Raw genomic sequence first — 24,288 nt, forward strand, 5'->3', positions numbered from 1 at the left:
ACATGCTCGTTTAAAGTTGTGCAATGCTCCCTTATAATGTCGGCAGCCGCCTGCTTTGTCCACTGCTTACGGGAAGAGCAGCCCGGTGCAGCTAGCTGGTGGGGGCTTGGAACCAGGGTGGACTGGCAGCTCCCCACTCCCCTAAGTTCCCCGTGCAGAAGCCACTGCTCCTACCCTCTGCCTTGGAGCTGCTCCCCGAGCCTCCTGCTTGCTGGGGGAGGAGATAAGGGGGGCTAATGTCAGGGTGTCCCCCCCTGCTCCCGGACCCCACTTACCCCATCTCCATAGAGCAGGGGGACACACAAGAGGGCTTAGGATGGAGAGGGCTTCCTGGCAGCAGCTGTGGTCTCAGTTTGCTGATTAACTTAACAAGGCAGTGAACTTAAGAGTGGGTCAGCCTACTTAAAGGGGAAATGCGCATCTCCCTCTCACACACTGGGTGCCTGTCGCTGTCTCCCCTCCCTCCATTCCTGCTGCCTTGTAGAGTGTGAGGCTATATTAACAACGAGTTAACCCCTTGAGGGCTCAGCCAATTGCTAGTTTATCATTTAGCACTAAGGCAATCCCTGGGAAATATCCCAGGGTAGAAAGCTGGCTAGATTGTCGGGCTCAACGGGTAGTGATCAATGGCTCCATATCTAGTTGGCAGCCGGTATCAAGTGGAGTACCCCAAGGGTCGGTCCTGGGGCCAGTTTTGTTCAATATCTTCATAAATGATCTGGAGGATGGTGTGGATTGCACTCTCAGCACATTTGCGGATGATACTAAACTGGGAGGAGTGGTAGATACGCTGGAGGGGAGGGATAGGATACAGAAAGACCTAGACAAATTGGAGGATTGGGCCAAAAGAAATCTGATGAGGTTCAATAAGGATAAGTGCAGGGTCCTGCACTTAGGACGGAAGAACCCAATGCACAGCTACAGACTAGGGACCGAATGGCTAGGCAGCAGTTCTGCGGAAAAGGACCTAGGGGTGACAGTGGACGAGAAGCTGGATATGAGTCAGCAGTGTGCCCTTGTTGCCAAGAAGGCCAATGGCATTTTGGGATGTATAAGTAGGGGCATAGCGAGCAGATCGAGGGACGTGATCATTCCCCTCTATTCGACATTGGTGAGGCCTCATCTGGAGTACTGTGTCCAGTTTTGGGCCCCACACTTCAAGAAGGATGTGGATAAATTGGAGAGAGTCCAGCGAAGGGCAACAAAAATGATTAGGGGACTGGAACACATGAGTTATGAGGAGAGGCTGAGGGAGCTGGGATTGTTTAGCCTGCAGAAGAGAAGAATGAGGGGGGATTTGATAGCTGCTTTCAACTACCTGAAAGGGGGTTCCAAAGAGGATGGCTCTAGACTGTTCTCAATGGTAGCAGATGACAGAACGAGGAGTAATGGTCTCAAGTTGCAGTGGGGGAGGTTTAGATTGGATATTAGGAAAAACTTTTTCACTAAGAGGGTGGTGAAACACTGGAATGCGTTACCTAGGGAGGTGGTAGAATCTCCTTCCTTAGAGGTTTTTAAGGTCAGGCTTGACAAAGCCTTGGCTGGGATGATTTAACTGGGAATTGGTCCTGCTTGGAGCAGGGGGTTGGACTAGATGACCTTCTGGGGTCCCTTCCAACCCTGATATTCTATGATTCTATCCCACTCTCTGACTTCACCACCTCAACCAAGGTTCACAATCATCATTGCTGTGTACAGTATTAAATTATTTGTTTAAAACTTATACTGTGTGTGTATGTATGTATGTGTATATATATATATATATATATATAGTCTTTTGTCTGGCAAAAAAAAATTTCCCTGGAACCTAACCCCCACCGCCCCCTGCATTTTACATTCATTCTTACGGGGAAATTGGATTCACTTAACATTGTTTTGCTTAAAGTCAATTTTTCAGGAACAAAACTACAATGTTAAGTGAGGAGTTACTGTACGGAGTATCCTGGCCCTGTACCAGCAAAACACTTAGGCACATGCCAGCAGCCAGTTAACTTCAAAGTTAAGCTCACAGGTTAATACTTTGCAGGATGGAGCCCTAAGTTCTGTGGTACACCTCTACCCCAAAATAATGTGACCTGATATAACACAAATTCGGATATAATGCAGTAAAACAGCGCTCCAGTGGGGCGGGGCTCCACGCTCTGGTGGATCAAAGCAAGTTCGATATAACACGGTTTCACCTATAACGAAGTAAGATTTTTTGGCTCCCGAGGACAGCGTTATATCGGGGTAGAGGTGTATTTACTGGCCAGAGAGTCACTGGGTTTGGAGAGGGAGTGTGGTGAATAGAGCAGCAACTCATTCATTCATACTCCCTCTTATGTGATCGCTCCCTCTGAAATCCCACAGTGCTATACTTACATGTTAGTTGCACCGTGAGGTTTCTGCAGGCTTTGGAAAGGTGGGGAGAGTATGCAGTATAGAATTCCATGATTTAAGGGTATTACTTATGGCCAACCTTTGAGCCTCATTTCATAAACTAGGATGCATGAGGCCTCTGCAGGATTGGAACAAATGACCAAAGGTACCACTGTGAGTGGGGTCCTGATATTTTGAACATGTTGGGTACAGTGATTTTATTCAACACATTTCTGTAAAAACAGTCAACAACTGACAGGTCATCTTGCCAAAGAGCACAGGCCAAGATTTAAAAAAATAGATGCCTGAAGTGAGGCTCCTAATTCTGTGTCCAGGCACCGAAATGAATGGTACTGAGAACTATTGCAAACCAGGCCTCATGTTTAAGTGCTTACATTTGGATTTAGATTCCTAATTTTAGCCACCCATTTTCCCCCCCAAGTCTCAGCAGAGACGTTATATCTGCTGCAATTTCCGTTTTGGAGTGGATGGTAGTAAATAAAATCCCATTAGCACATTTTTAAAGCAGGGTGGAGGGTTCACATAAGGGATCTAATGATCTTGATGCTATGGTTTCATACTGTACATGACATAAATGAGAGATGGGAAAAGGAAGAAGAAATAGCAAAGGGAGATGAGATTTGTTTTGGAAGGTAATTTTTTACAGCTCTATTTAACAGAACTGACTCTACTGAGAATAAAATATAAATGCAATAAATACAATAGCTTCCTGATTGTAACTTTAGCCGATTGTTTTGATGTTAAGGCTGCAATAAGTCATCCTCTCAGATTTTGAGCCTGTTTACTTACTGAATATTGATGAAATCCTTGAGATGCTCACTGACTCCCACCAGCTTGCAGAAGTTAACACTGTAGGATGCATTTATCAAAATTATCTTCTTTTTGTAGGTTTTACCTACATCAAAATCCTAGAAATAGCACACAGATTCAATCACACCTCCATGGAGCTGGTAGCATTTTCACATGTGATAATGATTTTTTTTTTTACAACATGTACTGCAGTAGCATCTGAAGGTCCCCATCAGGATCATGGCCCTTTATGCTAAGTGCTGTACAAACACATTTAGGAAGCTTTCCTGCCCCAAACAATCCAATTTAAGATAAGAGACACAACTGAACAACAAACAGCAAGGAGGAGGTGGGAACTAGTAATAGGATCATGTGGTAGTGTTAGCCAGCTGTGTGCACAACTTGATGTTTCCAAGCCATTTTTTTGTTGCCTGCAGTGAATGCATATAAGAATATTATTACATTAAAGTTTGATTCAGGGTCTAGTGCTCTGAGCACAAGACTGAGAACCAGAAACTCTGAAGCAGTTTTGAAATCAGTCATTAAACTATGGTCTACACTATGGCTCCAGCTAGTTTTTAAAAACTGGTTAGGATTTAGAGGAAATTTCCCCAGTGCATATCCTTCCCCAGGCCTAAGGGTCCCGCTTCTAAAGGTGGGATTGTGTAGCTGCAGTTCCCACTAACTTCAAATGGAATTGTGAAAATTATAAATGCTATGCAAGTGTTAGGTATTATTCACTGCCTTTTAGAATTGTATTTTATAGGCACACTATCATCAATTAATTACATATTATTAACAAGGAAAACTAAATAATTACCCAACAGTAGATTAACACTAATTTGCAAATTGTTTACAAATATGAATACCATCTATTATACATCATCCTACTAAAAGGTGCAGGTAGCATAGTAGTAATTCACTGATTCATCTGGGACTCTTAAGAAGGGGGCTCCCAGTCAGTTAGTGTGCCTGCAGTCACAGTAAAGGAAATAAAAATTATTCTGCAAGTAAAAAGAGAAGTAACAATGGAATAGGGGAAACTACAAAAGAGTTAACAGCTGATCTGCTGGTCTTTTTAAACATGGGGATACTTTTAAATCTCACATGTAATCTAATGGTCAGATTTTTAAAAGTGCTCAGCACCCACAATTAGAATAAGATTTTCAAAAAAGCTCAGCAGCCTTTAGGCATGTGGAGTGACCGGATTTTCAAATGTGCTCCATACTCACCAGTAGAAGCTACTGAGTGAAAATTGGGCCATGTGAACCTTACTGAAGTAATAGGAACTTCACGCCAACCATATTTTTGGAATGAGCTAATAATTTATTACTAAAATTGTGTATGAAACTCCAGCCACAACAGGAAAAGGTAAAAAGATTTCTTCCTCTGGCCCTCATCTGTTTATGAGGCTGTCATCCTTTGTTTACTTCCATATGAAAAGAAATATGAAATGATCACTGGAGTGTTTGCCAAAGGACAGGGCACATAAAGGCAGTGCTTTCAGTCTTGTTGATAATGCACTTTAAGATTTACAAAGACTTCTCGCATTGTGCCAGAACCATGACTTCAGTTTGACACTTTAAGAGAGTTGTGTGTCCGCTTGGATACAGCCACTTTACTTTTCTACCATGTTCACTGTTTTCTTTGGGCATGTTTTTAAATGAGGAAATGGTACTGTCCAATATAGCCAAATGATTTCTGAAATTCACTGCTGAGAAGCCACCAGTTCAAAGCTTCATAAGGGATATCAAAATCTTTAAGTAAAACATATTTAGTTCTCAAAAAACTGAGAAGGGAAGCATTGTAATGAACTGGTAAAATTAAAGAGCTATAATAGCAGGGGCTAATAGGGGGCTTGGCACATGTTCCACCTGCCCTCAAGCATAAAAATACCGAAGAGCTAGAGAAGTTTGCTAAGGAGTTAACACCCTGAAGCAAGAATCCTGCATATATGGTATCTGTGGAGAAGTATTATCTTCCTTTTGCAGATAAAGAAACTGTAGCATTAAGGAACTGAAGTAATTTGCCAAAGATCACACAGAAAGTATGAAGAAGAGCTAGGACTAGAACCAGCCCTGTCCTACTATGTATTTCCTCCCATGTATATGAAAAGCCACAGCAGAAAGGCTGCATGAGGTAGGATATTTCCACCCCAATTCTGCCATCACTCTACACCCACGGAGAGCCCAGTCCTCCATACTAGGAGGTATTCCAGAGCAGGGCATACAGGTTGGGAAGTATGGGCTATATATCTGTTCATCAGTTATGTACCCACCACATAGCTTACCCATGTGCCTTGAAGGAATAAACTTTGGCGCACTGACCATGAATACGGATGTGGCTGGCCGAAAAGTTGAGTTCATATTTGATGCTACAAAATAGTCATTAAAGTGTGCCTATTTGGGGAACATTTCACAATGGCCTGGAAATTGGCTCTGTAAGAGGTGACAGCGCATGGTGGGAGAGGGGGGAAAGGGGAGGAGAATGTGACATTGTGTTGAATACTAGAAAGCTTTTGTTCCTGTTAATAATTAAATTATATTTGACAGTGGGATACAAGACTTTCTTTAAGCAGCTTTTTATTACATTAATATTGTATTTATACCACATACTCTTGAAACAGTTATTACGTTAAGTAATTTACTTTTAATTGATTAGCATGGAACATAGCCTAACAAGAACCACATATAATTTTATCTCCTCAGGCAGGTTCAGATTATGTGCTGAGCTTTCTGACTTAATTCCTAAAAGTCTGAAAGCCCATTTAAGTCGATGGGAGTCTTGCCTTTGATTGCAATGTGCTTTTGACTGAGACACTGGTTTGTACATACAGTAAATACACAAAGCCACAATGCAAAATATGCACCAACCTTGAAGTGAATAAGACTTGGTTTGCTATAAAAAGGACACCCCTTAAATTCACGACCGGACACAACTTGTTTGCGAATAATTCCACTTTGAAGTTTCTCCAAGTTTTCAGTGAAAATCTTTCTTTCCAGTTTACTTGCACCTAGTGGCTTTGGATCTGTTTCATCTTTTGGCATCTAATAATTGAAGCCAATAAAAATGGTAATTTATTGATAAGAAACCATAGTTCAGAGATTTTTTTGTACACTCTTGTATTCCATCAAATTTTCAGAACAGAACCCAAATTTTGACCTTACAAATTTGTGCCTTAAATCCGTTCCAGAAAACATAGTTTTCATATTTTAATTAGCAGCACTGATTGGATAGCTGGGTATATAATCGGTTGATTTGTATGTGCAAATGCAGCATGTAGACAGACAAATGGTTATGCATTCAAAATTAAAGGCTAATCTGAGGCCTCTTGAAAATCAGGCTCAACGTATTCTCTAGACTAGAAAGTAAGAAGAGAAAATGATACTGTAGGTTAACAAAGCATATTTGCCAAATCTGCTCTCAGATGCTTGCATGGTGTTTCCACAGCGATGGATAAACTTATCAGAAAGTAGAATTTGGCCCTTTTAGGAAAAGCTAAAGAAGCTATCATTTAAAAGAAAAAGACTATAGGTCCAATTTTTCAAAAGCATGAAGAAAATGTGCCTGCACAGTTTTGAACATGTGTGTAATTCCAATATAGTTACAACAAGGAAGTGTGTGGTTTGGGCCATTTCTCAACTACTCTAGATAATTTAGGTTTTTCTCTTTTTACATTTAAAGAGTCAAGGAGAGGAATAGCTGAATACAAGTACTGAAAACTGTCGTCTGTATAAGAGGTAAAGTGGCAGTGAACTGAACAGATAGGAAGTGTTGAACTAGATATTTAGGCATTCATCCCTCTCATTTTAAGCTCTCTTTCTGATTACTAGCATTCTTCCAGAAGTTCCATCCACATAATGATAATCATTATGGGACAATCAACTGAGGAGGAATTTTATGTACCGTTTCTGATCCTCTCCACCCTTGTTTCAATTCCAAACTGAGCTAACAGCCCAAATGGCAGTTTGTTGCTGGTTACCAAACTATAGCCTGCAGTTTAAGCAAGTGGAAAATAGTCAAAAATGATGCAATTAGAGACAAAAGGTTCGCCAACGCCTCAGCCAAGAGTCAACAAAATCAAATGGACTACCACCTGGTTAAGTGGCCATTCTTTGGCAGGAAAGAGGAAGTGGTCAAAAATCTACATCTTGACAAAAGAAACAGCTGGAGGTTCCTGTCAACACAGACTTTTGTCTCCTGAACCTCAACTGCAGATGATTCTCGAAGAAGAGAAAGGACTGTAAGAAGAGATAGAAGGCGCCCCAAAGTATTCCTCCCTTCTCTCTACCCAGGGTTTCCAGAACACTTGAAGAACAAAGGAAACAGCTTTGGAGTGCGGGAGGGATCCTGACTGAAAGAATTCAGACAGTAAGACTGTTAGAACATATGGTGAGAGAAGCCTTTGCTTTGAAATCACTTAGCTTGTTAAGTTAGTTATAGTTGCATTTTACTCTTTATTTACTTGTAACCATTATGACTTTTATGCTTCATTACTTGTAATCACTTAAAATCTGTCTTTTTGTAATTAATAAACTTGGTTTTACTGTTTTATCTAGAGCAGTATGTTTGGATTGAAGTGTTTGGGAACCTCCATTTGGGATAACAGGATTTGTGCATATCAATTTCTATTAATAAAATGATAGACTTTATATGAACTTTTATTGTCCAGGAGAAAGCTGTGCAGTACAAGACACACAATTCGGGGGGAAAGTCCGGGTCTGGGAATTTGCTGGTGATGCTCTGCAGTGTAATTCAAGGGTGGCTGGCCATAGAAGTCTTGCAGTATATCTGGGAGTAATTTACATGCTGGAAGGTGTGTGAGAGCAGACCACAAGTGGTAGCTCTCACAGCCAAGCAGTGTAAAAGGCACCCCAGGTTGGAGATCTGGGAGGACACATGTTCATCGATCCAGATTGTACCCTGGGTAATGTCACAACACTATAAACACATTTTATATAGTGAAAAATAAATAAATAAATCCAGTCTCTGAGTAGGAGGGAGTCAGAAACCCAGCTGCCTACCAGCCAAAATGCAACAAAATGTTGACAGCTGCACACCCGCCTCTCACTCTCTGGATTTAACATAATGTAAAGAGTGAATGTGAGATTCTGGGTTATCAGCATCTGGACGTGAAAATCTCTTTACCACTGCAAAGAGGTTAGACATTCAGAAAATACAAGGGCAAATCAAGAAGACCTTACACAGCCCTCAACCAGGCAAAACACCCTTACTTGTGTCAATGAGACAGAGGGACAGACACTGCCATCTGCTACATCAGAATGTATCTGGAGTGGCTCCATTAACTTCAAGAATGGTTCCTGTTGTTAAGCATGTCCATTTCATGGTGTGGGTCTGTACTGCTTTCCAGGGTGACTACATATAGTGTTTAATTGGTCACATGATAGACAGTGCAGTGTATACATAGAAATTAGAATCAAAAATGGAATATTTTGCACTTCATGATGCCTGTTAGCCAAGGCTCTCAAAGCACCTTGGGAAAAATGATCTCAACAGAGGGAAGCTTGGAACAGGATTTATGTTAACAGTAAATTGTAGTCAGTGGATTTACTTCAGCTTTACACTGATATACCTAAGAGCAAAACCTGACCCTTAGTATGAACCGTAGGACTGGCTTAATGGAAATATGAGAGAAATTCATACTGTTGCCATTGAATGAGAAACTGCTTCAGCACTTTTACACTGGCCTATGTTGTCTCCATGTTGTTTACTTGCAAACTGGCAAGCATTACAGAGAGGCCAACATCCATCAATCAATTAAACAAAATAATGATTTAATTGGAATTGTAAATGCAAAGATTTAGTCATCTACAGAAATTTACAAACACTGCAAAATATTGGGATTTCTTTCCAGTGAACCTATTGTGCTAAGATTCAGCTTTGGAGCTGAATTAAGCTTACCAGGTTAAGGCTGTGCTAAGATCTTATTACACATACCAGTTCATCTGAAACACTGTGAGCCAAATTTATCCCTGACGTGCAACTCTCTTGACTTCAACAAGCAAGGACTTCGGGGGCTATAAATAACTGATTGGAGGTGTTCATAAAGGATATTTTGTAAGAGAAGAAAGCCATAGTTGGTAGAGGAGCCTGTGACTGGAATCTTGTCAACCCTGTTTGGCTTCTTTCTTTGCTACTTCCCTTCAGCTGGAACTCAGCCTCCCAACTTCCACTTGTTTTGTACTTTGCACCTGGGCAACACTATGTTCTGACTATTGTATACAGTAATACTGCCTCTCCCCCACTTAAAGTGAGTCTTTTTCTGACTTCCAGAGTGACTGACTGCTCCACAAAGTCAACTAACTTTATAGCCATCTCAGCTTTGATTCCAATTTATTTTTTCCATAGACAGAGAATACATTTTTACTGACGGTGCCCTTTGATGCTAAAGTCTACTCTCAAGGTCACATGTGACTTAAAAAAGAGATCTATGGAAGGTATGTGCCTTGGTAAAATGTACAAGTGCTTGGCAGCATTATGAAAACATCAATTTCCACTTTGCATATGTACATTATTTATTTCTGATCAGAGCCCTAAATGTTGTTACTTTGCTATACTGAAAGATGTGCTTTCTATGCCAAGCACTAAGTAAAAAAAAATGTTTTCTACATGAAATGATCTTCATTACCAGCTCAACAGAATGTCATGTTCAGTTTTAAAAGTCAAACAAGCCAGCAAACATGAAGTGATATATGTCTCCACAAATCTTGGAACTAAAACTAAGCCAGTTAATTTTCTCTATATAAGGGAACAAACAGTATGAGAATATAGTGGCAAACTTCAACTGCTTTGACTGATAAGTATTTTAACACATTAGTGGTTCTATGAAGATTTACATGTGCAGGTACCTTCTTTAAAACAAAACTTTCAAATGAATTCTTCATGCAAGGCTTTGAGTGCACATTCACATGGTGATAGCAAGAGTCAGAAAACTTCTAAAGACAGTGAGAAGGCCAATTACTGGGAAAAATGCAGGGGATAAGATGAGAAATTAAAAGTTTTACCTTGTATAAGTTACATTCTTGACTCCAAAGTCCTGTAAACTCTGGCTCAGCTAGAGTCTGACTCGCCTCTTTATCATCATTTTCATGGATCGTATCTTGCAATGCTTTTTCAGAAAAATCCACCACAGAACTAGATTTGTCATCAACTAAGGAACAAGCTGATGGAGTACGCCAAGACTTCTACAATGAGACAGGAGCAAAATTCCAAGGAACTATTGTTTTACTCCAGCAGCAATACCGTAAGAACAGACACTTAATAATGTTTTAATAGACTATGAAGTATGGAGGTCTGGGACTGTTTTATGCTAATTAATCTGGAAGACATTGTGCACAGTGAAAACCGTATGTTACAAGAAATCACATCATCATGTGAATTGCAGGAGTTAGTAGGTTGGAAACTAATGTTCAGGCATAAGGGTATTCATTAATGTGTACTGCCAGGAAGCTGCTTCAACCTCTAATAAATGATGCAGCCCAATTTCATGTGTTGTTTTTAACAACGGTTGTACTGTGCCTATTTTCACTGGCAGATACATTTTTCCTTTCTTTTCTTTCTTTTAAATAACAGAGCTACACCAGACAAGAAGTCATATGGGAGGATCTAAGTTGGGGACAAAAGTCCACACTCCTCCTCTCTGAGCCAGCGAAAGCCTGGAATATTATGGAGGTAAAATACTTGTAGGCATTGGTTAGGAGGATCACAAGTCTTGAAAGAACTACCCCACTTGCCTGATGTAAAAGCTGCGTGGAGAGGCTCCAAACAGAGCTGTATTTGTCACTTGGGACAAGCTAATCTGAAACTAAGTCTACAACTACATTTTACTTCTGAGTTAAATAAGGAAGTGTTCCATCTCAAGAGAGTGTCAGAACTGGACTAGCAGACTGAGACTGATGGCTATTGAGAGATCTAATGGGGAAACTATCCCATTGCCTGCTCATATTGTACTGTACAGCACCAGGCTCTAGCAAATGCAAATGCTTTTTTACAACCACCAACTCAAACTATACCTTTTCAGCGGTGAACAAACATTATTTTCCCTGCCACTCTGATAACAGCAGCCCTAAAACATTTGACCAGTTCTCTAAAGGTACTTAGGTATAATAGCATTGCTTACCTGCAGTACTGTTGCAGCTGGATCTTCACAGGCATTCTCAATATACTGCCATGTTTTGATTCTCCACCGTAAGGAATCCTGAAGTTTACCCTGACTCCTAAGTGCTTCTGCCCAAACTTGATGTTTTTTCTGCTTCTCTACATATGCTTCCTCTTGCAAAATCCGAGCTACAATCTCAGTTTTTCTAGATTTCTGCTGTTCTGTAAATTCTCTGTATTAAAGAATTAAAAAAACAAACAGAAACCAGAAAGAAAGTAAGAAAGAAGCCATTGCTGTGCACTAACAATACTACCAAAGGGTTCATTTTTTGAGCCCTTAATTTATAGTGCAGTGATGATCCGTGTATATCAAGATAATATGGGATTTTTTATGATTTCTACATATTTCTACAGACTAAATATTTTCAATTATGACTTTTAAAAAGACTTGTTTGGGAAGGATATCAGGGCCCATTCCCCAAGGCTGAAAGTGATGTAAGATTTTCAAACTGTAATGTTCTCGATTCACTTAGACTTTATCCTTTAATGGGATATTGTAAACTTGAGATCTAGTCAGTTTATAACAAAAGAACTCAAAGGAGGACTGTCTAGTGACTAGGCCACTAGCCTGGGACTTGGTAGATGCAGGTTCAAATCTCTGCTCTGCCATAGACTTTGTGTGACCTTGAGTGATTCACTTATGGCATGTCTACACAGTATATCATTGCGCACTACAGAGGTGTGATTTTTTTTAAAGCACACTAATTGGTCCTTGTAGATCGTGCTGGTGCATACTAAAAGTACCCAACAATACTATGTTAAAGCACAGTAGGTAATTTTTAGTGTACACCAGCAGGATCTACATGGAACAATTAGTACAGAACATGTTAGCGTGCTTTAGAAATCACACCCCTGTAATGCGCATTGCCATGCTATGTAAACAAGCCCTCAGTCTCTCTATGCCTCAGTTTCAATACTAGCAGTTCTAGTGCTTTTAGTAGTTCTAGTACAACTCTGTCTCACAGCAATGTTGTGAGGCTAAATACAGTACAAAGTTTGAGGTGCTCGGATACCATGGTGGTGGAGATCATATAAGTACCTTAAAAATAGAGAAGTAATTTGAGATCCTATGCCTGCCCCTAAATCCCTCTGACAATTTCTGTGATTTTTGCAATAACATTTTCTTATATTTTAAAATGTTCTTTGTCTTCCCTGTGCTGTATCAAAGACCAACACAAATATTGTTGAAACTGAGCATAACCAAAGTGTAGTCAATGCACAAAGTAAACAAACTGAAAAAGCTGGAAGACATTTTTTCTCTATACTCTTTCAGTTATAGTAATCTTAAATATTACTTGTAGCAATAGAAAACACACTTCTGTCTGAAATTATCTGATTTTGAAGCCATGTCTCTTTAAAGTACAGACTTTAGCTAGCAGTCTACGGTGATTAACCTAAGCTAACAAAATGAGTGTGTGGGTGGGGCCATTCTGTTGAGAAGGGAATTAACAGAATCTACAGGAAAAATTGCTATTTCTATTCCTTTCATCTATATTCCTTTAGGTTCTATATAATTTTCAGAAACAGAAATTATTTATAGTAAAGATTCAATTAGCTTCTGAGGTTTACATTTTCAACTGATTTGTGTGTAAATGATTGCTTATTCTAAATATAGGCAGGACATTATAATCTTTTGCACATATATATTGACTCATATATTGCAAATTGCTTTATCAGCAGTTAATTTATCCTTGCAGTTATGTGACATAACCTCCAGTTTACATTTGGGGAAACTGAGGCATGGAAAGTAGCAGTCCCAGAAATGGCAGAGGATTCTTGACTCCCAGTGCTGTGCCTTACCTAAAGACCATCTTTCTTCTGTACAATTAGTTCATGAGTTTACTGTGCAGTCTACAGAAACTTTAATAGCAAAACATCATATTAGCCCTAAATCACATTTGATATGGAATTTTGCTATCTTTTTGAAATTGAACAGTACAAATTAAATTACAGATTCTAATGGTTAAAGAATTAATTATTCTGCAAATAATTCAGGGACATATGCTCAGGTTGAGATTCAGATAGGAGATAGAGCACAGATCATCTCTGTTATGGGAAGAAAGGACTAAGATCAAAACAAAGGCACTCAGAGAAATAGCAGGTTAGCAGAGTGATAGCTGAAATTAGAAAGGAACTGTTGTGAGGAACATACTGTCATGTATAGCCAATAGCAAGTCTAGCAGAACATGTGATCCACACTGGGACTGCTATGTAAATTACATGGGGAAATAGTGAAAAAGATGAAGGTTTAAACCTAAAAAAATAAGGTAGTCTTTTTAAGGACAGAGTATCCATAACTCCTGCAGAATGTTTATTCATTAATTTTTATAATATGCATTTAGCGCTAGTGAAAGTGGCGGGTTCACATCTCCAAAGACTGAAGTCTCCTATTTCTATGGATATCTAGTGCATTAGTGATTAGTCCCCACACTGCCTCCTCAATCTGCTTCAATCCTAACCTAGAGGCTCACTTCTAAAGGTTTCAGAGTAAAAAGAAAAGGAGTATTTGTGGCACCTTAGAGACTAACCAATTTATTTGAGCATAAGCTTTCGTGAGCTATAGCTCAATTCAGTCTCCCTGGCCAGTCATCCACAGCCTCACTGGTACATCTACCAATAAGAGTTCCACTTCCATCTGCTTGGGGTGGTTTTCAGGACATGGACACCTGGCCAGAGAATGGACAAAACTTCATACCTATTTATGTGGGCCACTAGTCACCCTTAGATGGCAACAATTTTGGTCTTAACAAACAAAGGCCCCGATCCTTCAATTCAATCCATGTGGGCTGACTCCCATGCAGAGCTCCACTGACTTCAATGGGTCTCTTTATGCATGGTAAGTTATACCTGCACAGATGCAGTGGCAGGTTAGGGTCATGGTTTGGATTTGAACCAGTGACTCCTTCACACTTTTTTAAACTATAAGGAAAAACAGTTGAGCCAAATCCTCAACTGATATAAATCAACCTAGCTTCTTTGAGTCAATAAAGCTTTGCCAGTTCATATGATTTGAGGATTTGGATTGACAGTCTCTAGCTACACAAGACTCCAAGAATCAGTTCAGTTCCCTGGGGTAGCAAGGCTAACAGCAATATAGATTTCATGTTTTCAGTTTCTAAGTGGAGTGAGGTGACGATTCACTCCTGTATGAGTATCGACCTGGAGTAAAACGTATACAAAGAAATGACTGCTTACTGCTTGTGCCTTTCTAACTCAACACGTTGTTTATGGAGAAAAATCTCCTTGGTGACATCGCCTCCTTCTGCCAGAATATTCCCTCTCATCTTCATCTCTTGCTTTTTTGCCTCAAGAGCCTTTGCTTTGTCCCTCAGCTGGAGGGTTCGAAGGGTTTCCTACAAAGTCATGCAAATAACAGTTACATATTTTACTCACACAATATGGACTCTGATTTTAGTCCGTTTCTCTATTTACAAATTGATGGTGGATTTTTCTACCAAGAGGTTGCTTTCTTCTTTTTAATAGTTGAACTTGCCTTTGGGTTTGTTTGGTTTTTGAAAATCCTTTAATTGTACCTGATTTTATTTGCAATATTTGAGTCAATTGCATCCCTAGCTCACACAGATTACTTCTGCTCCTGGCAAAGAGCTGTGGCTGGGTCAGGACTAAATGCATGAACCATGTCTGTTGATCTCCAACCTCCTTCTCCAGGGCCCTCCCCTGAAACAAGTTACTCTATGCAACAATGTGTGGCAGGCATTGGTGGTTATAATACAATCAGTGGCTAGTTAAGACCATCTTTTCAGACTCTGGAATATATAGATTCAAACAAGTAAGATTATGATAGCCTTAAATCTGAATTTCTTCATTTTCCTGTTGGTTTAAATTAGTTTAACTGTTATGTTATGTTAAATGTTTTATTTTAATATACTGTAAAGTATTTCTGTATTAAGAGCAATACAGTCAACCACCCTCTAGGCCAGATTCTGACACCCTTACTCATGGAATACTGTAGTCTAGGTGTGGTGCCACTGAAGGCAGTGAACTGCTCTTGGAATAAGGTACTTACTCAATGAGAGTGAGGGTATTTGAATTTGGACGTGCGAGTCTCAGGGCCGGCTCCAGGCACCAGCGAACCAAGCAGGTGCCTGGGGCAGCAAATGTAAAGGGGCGACGACGTCGGGCTCTGGGGTGGCAATCTGCCCTCGGCGGTGGCTGGAATTCAGCGGCTGCTCCGTCACAGCGCATTTTGCGCTTGGCAGCAATTTGGCGGCGGGGACCATCTTTTTCAGTCGCTGGCAGCAATTCGGCGGCTGCACCATCACTCTGCCTCCCCGTTCAGCGGCAAGTTGTGTTTTTTTTGCTGCTTGGGGCAGCAAAAATGCTGGAGCCGGCCCTGGTGAGTCTGACTCTGTAACCTTTAGTGGCTAGACTCCTAGGTCATGTTATACCAGGGGCAAGCTGAATATTGGGGGGAGGGATAGCTCAATGGTTTGAGCATTGGCCTACTAAACCTAGGGGTCTGAGTTCAACCCTTGAGGGGGCCATTTAGGGATCTGGGGCAAAAACTGGGGATTGGTCCTGCTTTGAGCAGGGGGTTGGACTAGATAACCTCCTGAGGTCCCTTCCAACCCTGATATTCTATGATTGAAATGGTTTGCATTAAAATCTGTCACTCCAGAGAATCAATTGCATCACTACTAATCTTAGCAGTCGTAGAGGTACCCTATTGGAAGTTATGTTGTTTTTCAGAGACAGCACAGCTTGCATCCTTTTTTCCATATGCTCCTGAGTTTTCAGTTCTTCCTTTGCTTCTTTCTGATGAATTCTGTTGGTAGAATAAAGCCTTTCAGGTTCATGTCCTGCTGTGAAGCATTCACCATTAAAATGGCTAACCTGGCAAACAGTAATTGTTAACATTGCCAAACATTCCTCCTGTAGGTTACACTGTGTTTATATGATAACGGGTCCAGTAAAATAGAACAGTTGGAGGACTCTTCTACTTAGAACCACTTAAGTTTCAAAGGGCCACAAAGATTGTTTGTTCAACAATATATTTTCTTAAACTTTGAGTATCTACCAGTAGGTGTATTCCATATCGAGATCAACATCTAGCCACAAAAATATAGTAAAGATTTAGGTGTTGGTTATATAACCAAAGATATACAATGACATTTACTGAAACAAAGGCTGATTCTTGCATAAGTTGCTCTATTGTTTACAGACTACAAATATACCCCTAAATATGGGCCTTTTTATACATGGTATCTCCTAAATCAAGCCTGAGAAAATCCCATAACTATTAACATGAATTTAAATATATTTGGTTCATTTTTTAACCAGTTGGTCTTTTCCATCTCTAACTACCATGATCCTAGATTCCATTCTAATAGATACAATATATTTTGCTTGAGATGTAAGACTCAGAACAGTCAAGTAATGAATTCACTGGACTTAATTTCTGGCATCTTGTCCATATTGCCAAAGAAAAAACTAAAGAATAATAGGGAAAATATACAATTACCTTTCCAGTGTATAAGGTTCTAATATACATGTAAAGTTGATTTACAAATATTTTGTAAAGAGTTTTTATTTTTATGCCAGAAACTAACAATAGTTATTTACGAAAACATAAAGCAACACAGAGTGAGCTCATCTCATTTACCACTGAAGTACAATGCAGAGATGTAACAGAAACAGTGCAAAGAAACACTGTGCAGCAGTTTTAGTAGACACAGTGAAAACTACCATATCCATTTGAAACTTCAGAGGTAATTTAGATAGGTAATCATCTGATTTGGAATTCAGCTTTTCCCCAGTTAAAAAGTATAAAGGGAATGACAAGCCTACAAGTGTCCAAGATAGTGCATCTAACTCAAAACTCAACTCCTCCAGCAATACAGTGCCCCCTAAGACCATAGTGGGACATTGTCACAACAAGAAAAGGAGGACTTGTGGCACCTTAGAGACTAACGAATTTATTTGAGCATAAGCTACATTGAGCTTATGCTCAAATAAATTTGTTAGTCTCTAAGGTGCCACAAGTCCTCCTTTTCTTTTTGCGAATACCGACTAACACGGCTGCTACTCTGAAAATTGTCAAAACAGACTCAAAAGGAAGGATCCCAACTACTGATTCACCCACACTACTTCACAAGTCACCTGGATTTTCCTCAGAGGCCTCTTATTCAAGTCCCTGTTTAGCTTGTGAGACCTGGCAGGATCACAGCACTAGGTGGTATGGCTGGAGATTTCTAAGGGCTTGTCTACACTTGTTATGCCACTGTAGCACTTAGTGAAGATGCTACCTTCACCAGTGGGAGAGCTTCTCCCATCGGCATAGATAGTCCACCTCCTTGAGAGGTGATAGCTGTGTCCCTCTTGTCAACCTAGCGCTGTCTACACCAGAGGTTAGGTCAGTATAACTATGTCATTTGGGGTGTGGAAAATCCACATCCCTAAGCGATGTAGTTATATTGACATAAATTTCTAGTGTAGACAAGGGTTAAATGTCACAATGTAATCTAGCTGTAAAATGTTTCCTCTTAAAGGCTGAGGATCAGGTATCACATTTCAGATATTGTGTTATGATACTAGCAAGGGGAAAAGCTAATGGAACCTTGACATAGATTTTTTTAGAAACTGAGCTGCTTTCTCATGATTCCTGTGTGCATCTTCGACTACTTTTTGATGTCTTCTCTCATACGCCTCCCAGGCTTCCGTTTCTTTTCTGCAAAACACAAATAAAAATCAAGTGGGCATAGTCCTACTGTCTTGATGTACGAACAGCTCCCACTAAAGTCAAGGGGTCCTCTGCTTACCCAAGGGCTGTAGGATTGTGGACTGTTGCCATTGGTTTATGTTGCCCCTTTAATTGCATTTCCCTGTGTAAATATTCTGTGGTGAGTACCTACATGAAGAGCCTTCATAACTAGCATCCTTTGAGTTAGGAAACCTTTCCAATACCCAAATGAAATGGGCTAAGATAGTTGGGGAAAGGAAAGCGGATTATCAGTTATTGTGCTTACTTTTTTCCAACCTGTTGTTTTCGTTCTGCCAGCTGGGCTACAGTCTTTTCTTTCTGAATCCTCTGTTCTGCCCGCTCTTTGCACTGTCTCTCTAGTTCCTCCTCATCCTGCTCAAGTTGCTCCCGGAGGCTTCCAAATTTCCCCTGCTCAATTTCTATCTGCCACATCTCATACCTTTTAAGCACAGAGTGAGATGTTTTCATTAAAGGGACGCAAATGAAATGGGCAAAGATAGTTGGGAAAAGGAAAGCAGACCAATTAATTACATATATTCAGTGCTACCAGCTCCATAGTGAAAAAGGAAGTTCAGCCATGTTTTACGCTATGCCCTGCTAGTTTCAAAGGACATAGCTAATAATCCTGTTAGTACTAGTATTAATACTTCTGATTTTTAGAGATGTCACTTATATTTCTCCTCAAACTCCTCTTTTTCCTCAAGCTGGTATTTACCCAATGTAAGAAAAGGCAGAATGTTTACTCGACAGTAAAGAATGCTTTTAATACTTTCTTTATTCAAAAACATCTAGTTTGTTTGTAAGCTTTTTCAGTGATGGTCCTTAGAGTTGACTATTCTGAGTTTTGACCAAGGTGCCTAGATACCATGGTGAGGGGTGCATTAAGGATGCTTAAGATTGATACAGGACATTAAATCTGAATTAAAGTGTAAATATCCATGCCCTCACATCCAGAGACAAGGTGTTAGGATAAAATCCTATTGAAGTCTCTGGGAAACCTGTGTGCAGATCACAGACAATATGGAGTCCTAGAACTGCATGAGATTTAAAAATGTGTGGGGTCCTGTTATATGTGAACCTGCCAGACCAGGCAATTGCAATATTCACATCAGGTAAAATGAGCCCTAAAGTCCCATTTTCAAAAGTAACGTAGGCATTTAGGAGCCAAAGTGTTATTAAAGCTCAATAGAACGTATTCTCCAAAGGCCCAGATCTATGAAATCAATGGGAGTTAAATCCCTAAATACTTTTGATCAGTGGTTTTCAACCTTTCTCCATTTGCAGACCCCTAAAAAATTTCAGATGGAGGTGTGGACCCCTTTGGAAATCTTAGACATAGTCTTGGACCCCCAGGGGTCCACAGACCACCGGTTGAAAACCACTGCCTTTGTGGATCAGGGCCTAAGTGCCTCAATGGGATGTAGGCTCCTAAGTCACTTTGGTGCTCTTGAAAATTTTACAGAAGGATATGACTGAGGCAGACACAGAATGGGGAGAGAACTATTCTCAGCAAAAGTGAAAGTCTTAGGACATTCTGATGCTTTCAGATGAAATCAGGAATTAGAAAGTACAACTTAACTAGCACTTTTTTGTCTTGTTTCAGGAAGTGTTTTTATCTGTTTGGCTTGTTTGGCTGTCACAATCTTTAACAACTTTTTTTTAGGTTTAATGCGTTTAACGCAAATCACACACCAAATGAAAGCATCAAAGAAGCTTTTTAAAGCTACTATGTAATTCTGAAGTAGGATATACTACTTTCTGCCTAATCATTTAGCTAAGCATGGCTATAAGTTCCTGCTTGAGCTTTTGCTTTGATATGGCTGTTTAGTATTTGAACTGCTGGTGCAAAACTATAAAGGGGTTTGCCAGCTACCTTCTGCAAAGATATCATTTTATTTTTTATCATCTGAATAATTTTGTAAGTGTGATGCATCAACTAACAGCATGAGCAGAAAAATACAGAGTGCTACTAAACTGTCTCTATTATTTTGGTATTATAGTTCTTTAAAGGGTGTCTGGGAGACTGCAGCGAATAACACAACACTATTATATTCAAACTAAAAATGGTTCCAAATGGGATACAGGGAGAGTTAATTATCCTAAGTGACCTGCACACTTGTGGTGATCACTAATTGATATGTGCTACCTATGTTGCTACAAACACTCATCAGCACCAGTTTTCTGTGGTTGCTGATGTTGCTTTCCCTTCACCTCCTTTTAAGAACTAGAAACTAAGTAAATATGCATAGATACAATTCTTTATATATTATTCAGTACATAATTGTGACAGTCTGCATCACTACGTCCACCCTTTTTTCAAGGCTATGATACATTTTGTATAAACTATGCCTTGTAAACTATCATCTGAAAATTCATGATTTGCTGATCATTATTATCCTGGTAAAATATGTGTGGCAACATTGTATGTAAAGTTATAATATTCTACTATATGATGTTACTAAAACATATTCCAGATCTGGGGAAGCAGTCACAAACCAGTTCCTCAGAGACAAAAGGCAAACTGGCACCTCAGCCAGGTGTCAATGAAATCAAATGGATTATCACCTGGTTAAGTGGCCATTCTTTGGCAGGAAAAAGGGTGTGAGCGAGAAATTAATATTTTGTCAAAGAAATAAGCGGGAGGTTCCCGTCCCCACAGATTTTCTGTCTCCTGAACTCCAGCTGGAGATGATTCTCAAAGAATAGGAAAAAGTACACAAATGGAGAGCAGACACCCCAAGTTATCTCTTCCTTCCTCTGTACTCACGGCATCGACAACATTTGAAGGACAAAGGAAGCATCATTGGACTGAGGAAGATATCCTGTCTGAAAAGAAGTCAACCAGTAATATTGCTAGAACATGTGGTGAGAGAGACTTTTGCTTTGAATTCACTTTAGCTTGTAAAGTTAGGTGTTGTGTTTTACCTTTTATTTCTTTGTAACCAGTTCTGGCTTTTATGCTTAGAATCATAGACTATCAGGGTTGGAAGGGACCTCAGCAGGTCATCGAGTCCAACCCCCTGCTCAAAGCAGGACCAATCCCCAGGTAAATCAGCCCAGCCAGGGCTTTGTCAAGCCTGACCTTAAAAACCTCAAAGGAAGGAGATTCCACCGCCTCCCTAGATAACCCATTCCCAGTGCTTCACCACCCTCCTAGTGAAAAAGTTTTTCCTAATATCCAATCTAAACCTCCCGCACTGCAACTTGAGACCATTACTCCTTGTTCTGTCATCTGCTACCACTGAGAACAGTGTAGATGGAACCCCCTTTCAGGTAGTTGAAAGCAGCTATCAAATCCCCCCTCATTCTTCTCTTCTGCAGACTAAATAATCCCAGTCCCCTCAGCCTCTCCTCATAAGTCATGTGCTCCAGCCCCCTAATAATTTTTGTTGCCCTCTGCTGGACTCTTTCCAATTTTTCCACATCCTCCTTGTAGTGTGGGGCCCAAAACTGGATACAGTACTCCAGATGAGGCCTCACCAATGCCAAATAGAGGGGAATGATCATGTGCCTCAATCTACTGGCAATGCTCCTAATTATACAATCCAAAATGCCGTCAGCCTTCTTGGCAACAAGGGCACACTGTTGACTCATATCCAGCTTCTTGTCCACTGTAACCCCTAGGTCCTTTTCTGCAGAACTGCTGCCTAGCCGCTCGGTCCCTAGTCTGTAGCGGTGCATGGGATTCTTCCATCCTAAGTGCAGGACTCTGCAAGTGTCCTTGTTGAACCTCATCAGATTTCTTTTGGCCCAATCCTCCAATTTGTCTAGGGCCCTCTGTATCCTACCCCTACCCTCCATGATATCTACCACTCCTCCCAGTTTAGTGTCATCACCAGACTTGCTGAGGGTGCAATTCACACCATCCTCCAGATCATTAATGAAGATATTGAACAAAACCGGCCCCAGGACCGACCCTTGGGGCACTCCGCTTGATACTGGCTGCCAACTAGACATGGACCTATTGATCACTACCCGTTGAACCCGACGATCTAGCCAGCTTTCTATCTGCCTTATAGTCCATTCATCCAGCCCATACTACTTTAACTTGCTGACAAGAATACTGTGGGAGACCATAACAAAAGCCTTGCTAAAGTCAAGGAATAACACGTCCACTGCTTTCCCCTCATCCACAGAGCCAGTTATCTCGTCATAGAAGGCAATTAGGTTAGTCAGGCATGACTTGCCCTTGGTGAATTCATGCTGACTGTTCCTGATCACTTTCGGCTTCTCTAAGTGCTTCAAAATTGATTCCTTGAGGACCTGCTCCATGACTTTTCCAGGGACTGAGGTGAGGCTGACTGGCCTGTAGTTCCCCAGATCCTCCTCCTTCCCTTTTTTAAAGATGGGCAGTGCATTAGCTTTTTTCCAGTTGTCCAGGACCTCCCCCGATCGCCATGAGTTTTCAAAGATAATGGCCAATGGCTTTACAATCACATCCGCCAACTCCTTTAGCACCCTCAAATGCAGTGCATCCAGCCCCATGGACTTCGCTCGTGCAGCTTTTCTAAATACTTGTAATCAGCATTTTTACTTGTAATCACTTAAAATCTATCTTTTTGTAGTTAATAAACTTGTTTTATTGTTTTATCTAAACCAGTGAGCTTGTGTTGTCCAGGAGAGGGTTGGGCAGTATAAGAGGCATATTTCTGGGGGAAGTCTGGGACTGGGAATTTGCTGGTGTTGCTCTGCAGTGTAATTCAAGGGTGGCTGATCATAGCACTCAGACAGTATAGCTGGAATTTACATGCTAGAGGCTGTGTGAGAGCAGACCAGGAGTGCTTGCTCTAACAGCGAAGCAGTGTAGAAAGCACCCCAGGTTGGAAAATTGAGGGGACACAGCTGTTCAATAGTCCAGATTGTACCCTGGGGAATGTCATTATAATATATTCAGGAAGAATACATTAAAGGATAGAAGTTAGAATCTTCCTAATAAGGATCACAGGGAGAAACGTCTACTTTACTCCACCTTTCTTCCTACTTCAGAATAAGACAAGGACCTATATGTCCCTAGCTGGTGTAAATCCCTAGCTGGTGTAAATCACCATAGTTCTACTGTAACCAACAGAGCTACATTGATTTACAGCAGCTAAGGATATGGCCCACAAATCATTTCCAAAGCAGGGTACTGCATGGGTATGTGTGAGGTCAAGCGCTACTCTCAAAAGCCTTTGCTTTATGTGGAAACTCATGTAAGTTACTCCAAAATATTATATATCAATTTATATAAAATCAACATTTGGAGACATTAATGTTTTGGCAAGCGGCATTATACTCATTCAGTGGATAGTACATGGTGGATGCTAAGGAAATAGGGGAGAAATAGAAACCCAAGTTAACCTATGAATGACGATGTTAGGAGATTTTTGGAAAAGTCCCTTGTGTTTTTCTCACATCTGAAAAAGAAAGAAGGATTGCTGAAGAGCAAGTCAAAAGAGTGAGCATGCAGGTGCTTGAAATGGTGGAGCAGTCGCACAGGCAGCACTTTCTTTTGTAAACAAGAATCAATTCTGACCTCTGAAAGAGATTCTTTCGACATCTTGTGAGTCAGAGCAAGTTAGAGAAGTTGCAGTCATGAAATACCTAACTTACAGAGACACACTCTGTGATCCTTCTATATTAAGCATTTGGTTTTTCCAAAAGACAGCAAAGACTATAACTCATATAAATTAACCTTCAGTGTCCAGGTGTCTTTCAAAATGTTTGCTCACTATCCTGAATCTGACAGATATTCACTCAGTTTCCCATGTGGCCCCAACATCAGCACAAAGTTGAAGGAAAACTTTTATGTAACAACCAAGGAATGACTCTACTCAAGTTTAAACTGTGACATCTGCAGGATGGAGAGCTTGACAAAAATAGAATACACTTCCTTCACATAAATATGCAGAGTGCTTGTTCTGCAAAAGTAACACTGCTAATGTGGTAGCAAAAATATCCAGGGTCTGGTTTTGAAGTCTTTGCTTTTCAGATGTGTTTCTTTCTGCTCAGACTCTAAGGTATGGCTTCACTGCAGTGGAAGCTTGCCCTTGGTAGACAGACAGCATGCTAAAAATAGAAGTGTGGATGCTGCAGCACACGCTAGCCATGTGTGTACAAGCCTATCTGATCCCCTTGGTCCATACTCAGGTAGCTAGCGCGTGATGCCACCCATGCCACAACATCCACACTGCTATTTTTAGTGTGTTAGCTCAAGCAAAGCTATCATGTGGCTGTCCACC

General features: G+C 40.5%; 1 protein-coding gene across 11 annotated transcripts in view; it reads right to left on the reverse strand.

Annotated features, from left to right (window-relative positions):
- Positions 1 to 24,288, reverse strand: part of CFAP74 (cilia and flagella associated protein 74) — a 117,695-nt gene that overhangs the window by 68,321 nt on the left and 25,086 nt on the right. For all 11 annotated transcript variants that reach the window (XR_012155532.2, XR_012155530.2, XR_012155531.1 and 8 more), the window contains 8 exons: positions 18,333 to 18,506; positions 17,924 to 18,034; positions 16,030 to 16,132; positions 14,542 to 14,699; positions 11,309 to 11,519; positions 10,194 to 10,373; positions 6,042 to 6,215; positions 3,169 to 3,287 (listed from right to left, as the gene is read on the reverse strand). Coding sequence is in view for 8 of the 11 variants with exons in the window: in XM_073316515.1 (XP_073172616.1) it covers positions 3,169 to 3,287; positions 6,042 to 6,215; positions 10,194 to 10,373; positions 11,309 to 11,519; positions 14,542 to 14,699; positions 16,030 to 16,132; positions 17,924 to 18,034; positions 18,333 to 18,506 (1,230 nt within the window). In the remaining 3 variants the exon portion in view is untranslated. The remainder of the gene's footprint in view (positions 1 to 3,168; positions 3,288 to 6,041; positions 6,216 to 10,193; positions 10,374 to 11,308; positions 11,520 to 14,541; positions 14,700 to 16,029; positions 16,133 to 17,923; positions 18,035 to 18,332; positions 18,507 to 24,288) is intronic.

Source organism: Lepidochelys kempii, chromosome 18 (genome assembly GCF_965140285.1).
Source record: "Lepidochelys kempii isolate rLepKem1 chromosome 18, rLepKem1.hap1, whole genome shotgun sequence".
NCBI lineage: Eukaryota > Metazoa > Chordata > Testudines > Cheloniidae > Lepidochelys > Lepidochelys kempii.